The following is a 3120-nucleotide window of genomic DNA, read 5'->3' as shown; positions in this document are numbered from 1 at the left end:
AAAAAAAAAAAAAAAAAACTGGCTAATTCTAGGATAAGCCAATTACCCATTTTGAAACCTCTGATACCAGGCTTTTGCTTCTGTGGTCTGGGGAGAAAATGTGAGCTATCCCAGGTAACAACTAGGAAAGTGCATGGCTAATTCCACTAAGACACAGCTCCATTTCATTAAAAAAAGGTTCCAATTCAATTTGTTAAATTTTTGTAGGGACAGGGTGTAACTACGTTGCCCAGGCTGGTCTTGAAGTCTGAGCTCAAAGCAATCCTCCTGCCTCAGCCTCCCAAGTAGCTAGGGACCATAGATAGGAGCCACTGCACCCGTCCACCCCATTTTAAATGCAGCTCCTTCCTCAGCAAGAGTGTCAGGGACTACTGACCCTTGTTAGCTACAGCTTACTGGAGTCTGTCTGGTCTGTTTCACTGCGGTAAGGTGCAGTGAGGAGAGCAAGAGTGCTGTGAAGTCCCACTGTGGAAGCAGCTGGGAGCTGGGGAGTGAGCAGGCTGCGCTCTACATTCTAACCCTGCTGGTCTGGGAGGAAGGAGCTCCACCAGTGATATGGGCAGGAAGGCAGGAGAGAAAAGGGCACTTCAGGGCGGCGCATGTGGCTCAAGGAGTAGGGCGCCGGCCCCATATGTGGGAGGTGGTGGGTTCAAACCTGGCCCGGCCAAAAACTGTAAATAAATAAATCAATAAATAAAAGAGCACTTCATCTGGAGGCTTCATAAGAGACTAACACAGAGGATGAAGATGACAGGACAGCTTGGGCTTGAGCCAACAGCTCTGACGTTAGCACAGTATTTAGATGAGCAGTCACAAGCCCCTTGGATGCCTGGTTTCACTTGGGGTCAGAGTTCTTCGCTGCTGTTAGCCACCCACAAACACGTCAAGGCATCTCCTCCCCCTTACCTCCTCACCTGCATCTTTCTCTTCACGGTGTCAAAGGGAAAGGAGAGGGTCTGAGTCACTGCAGCAGCCAGACAGACATTGGCAAAGTTCTGCAGGGGAGAGAATCGATCTCGGGGTCCGTTCCAGATTTTCTCCAGGTTCATGTAAACAAGAAGGGAGCCAGCAGAGAATGGGAGAGCACCTGTAAAACACCAGGAAGAGGCTGCTGATGTCTCAGGGAAATGCTGGCTGAGAACACGCATGCGTGTGGGCAGTCAACAGGAGGGGCTCTGGGCTTGTTAAACTCACCCCAACCCCAGAAGCATGAGGGAAATTTCTCAGGCCATGAAATGTGGTATATTTCGGTAGGGGTTGTGTCATTTGTCAAAATGTGTCCAATAGTTCACTGCAGGTTTGTCCCCTTTACTATGTGTAAACTGCACTTAAAAAAGAACTATAAATAAATATTGAACTCTAATTAATGACACGCACGTTGAAGGGCTTAGGCGTGAAGTATACTGATGTTCACAACTTATACCAAAATCATCAAAAAAATAGGGACTGATGGCTTGGCACCTGTAGCTCAGCAGCTAGGGCAATAGCCACATACACTGGAGCTGGTGAGTTGAACCCAGCCCGGGCCTGCCAAACAACGACAACTACAACCAAAAAAAAAAAAAAAATAGCCAGAAAAAAAAAAATAGCCAGGTGTTGTGGTAGGGGCTTGTAGTCCCAGCTGCTTGGGAGGCTGAAGCAAGAGAATCGCTTAAGCCTAAGAGTTTGAGGTTGCTGTGAGCTGTGATGCTACAGCACTCTACAGAGGTCAATGTGGTGAGACTTTGTCTCAAAAAAAATAGGGACTGATGAATAGCTAGGGAGATGGATAGATATATGAAGCAAAATGTTAACTGTAGCATCTAGATGGTGGATATATGGTTGTTTATTCTACATTTCTTTTTTTTATTGAGACAGAGTCTTACTCTATCACCCTGGGTAGAGTGCCATGTCATCATAGCTCACAGCAACCTCAAACTCTTAGGCCCAAGTGATCCTTCTGCCTCGGTAGCTAGGACCACAGACATGCACCAGGTCTGGCTAATTTTTCCATGTTTAGTAGAGACGGGGTCTTGCTCTTGCTCAGGTTGGTCTCCAACTCCTAAGCTCAAGCAATCTACCTGCCTTGGACTCCCAGAGTGCTGGAATTACAGGCACAAGCCACCATGCCTGGCTATTCTATATTTCTTTAAACTTTTCTGAGTCTTTGAAATTTTCAAAAAATAAAATATTGGAAAACTATCACTCCCATAAATCAAATTTGTTAGTGGGTGGCACCTGATCAAGTTTCAGAGCCTAGGAGGAACTGATGTACAGCTGAGAAGGAAACTGAAAACTGGAAAGTGAGAGACTCTCAGTGGTGAGGGACGTTACCTGACTTCACCTTTTGGAATGATGTGGTCGTATTGGGTCCCAGTGGGCATCCTACACTGTGTGGCACCTTTGTTTTTCTAGGAACTAAGATGGTGGGCAAACACTACAGAAGGTGACACTTTCATGAACTTCCAGAAACTTTGAGAGGCATCGTCAGTTTACAGCAGATCTAAATTTCTCCCTCAAAATGAAATTTAAAAGAGGAGATAACAAGTAGGGTTGCTTATCTTTAGAAAAAATGTAGTATTTGTTTAATAAACATACATTTAAAATGACTCACCAACACCCCAATTACCTTCATTCATAAAACACTTGGGGAGCTTAGGCTCTGTGCTGAGCCCTATGCCAGCTGCTAGGAATACAAAGAATTCCTGGAGATGCTCACCATTTGGGTGAGATAGCCTGGAAAAGCTAAGTAGAGCACCCCTGATAAGTGACACAACAGGGTGCACAAGGATCCGAGGAATTATTGTTATTATTTTTTAATTGTTTGGGATTCATTGAGGGTACAAAGAATTAGGTTACATGGACTGCACTTTTTAGATAAAAGTCCCTCTTATAGGGCCAAGTACAGTGGCTCACAACTGTAATCCTAGCACTCAGGAAGGCCGAAGATGGGTTGCCTGAGCTCACAAGTTCCAGACCAGCATAAGCCAGAGATCTTGTCTCTAAAAATAGCCGGGCCCTGTGGTGGGTGCCTGTAGTCCCAGCTACTTGGGAGGCTGAGGCAAGAGGATCACTTAAGCCCAAGAGTTTGGCTCGGCACCTGTGGCTCAAGCGGCTAAGGCGCCAGCCACATACACCTAA

The 3120-nt window shown here is 46.0% G+C and overlaps 1 protein-coding gene across 1 annotated transcript in view; it reads right to left on the bottom strand.

The window, feature by feature from the left end:
* Positions 1–3120, bottom strand: part of SLC25A43 (solute carrier family 25 member 43) — a gene marked incomplete at its 5' end in the record, with an annotated part of 40247 nt that overhangs the window by 25972 nt on the left and 11155 nt on the right. The window contains one exon of the mRNA XM_012809650.2: positions 915–1087. Within this exon, the coding sequence (XP_012665104.1) occupies positions 915–1087 (173 nt within the window). The remainder of the gene's footprint in view (positions 1–914; positions 1088–3120) is intronic.

This window comes from Otolemur garnettii, unplaced genomic scaffold (genome assembly GCF_000181295.1).
Source record: "Otolemur garnettii isolate 467f Iridium unplaced genomic scaffold, OtoGar3 scaffold00110, whole genome shotgun sequence".
NCBI classification, from domain to species: domain Eukaryota; kingdom Metazoa; phylum Chordata; class Mammalia; order Primates; family Galagidae; genus Otolemur; species Otolemur garnettii.
The sequence above is the reverse complement of the archived record's forward strand: the minus strand, read 5'-3'. Positions and strand labels throughout refer to the sequence as shown.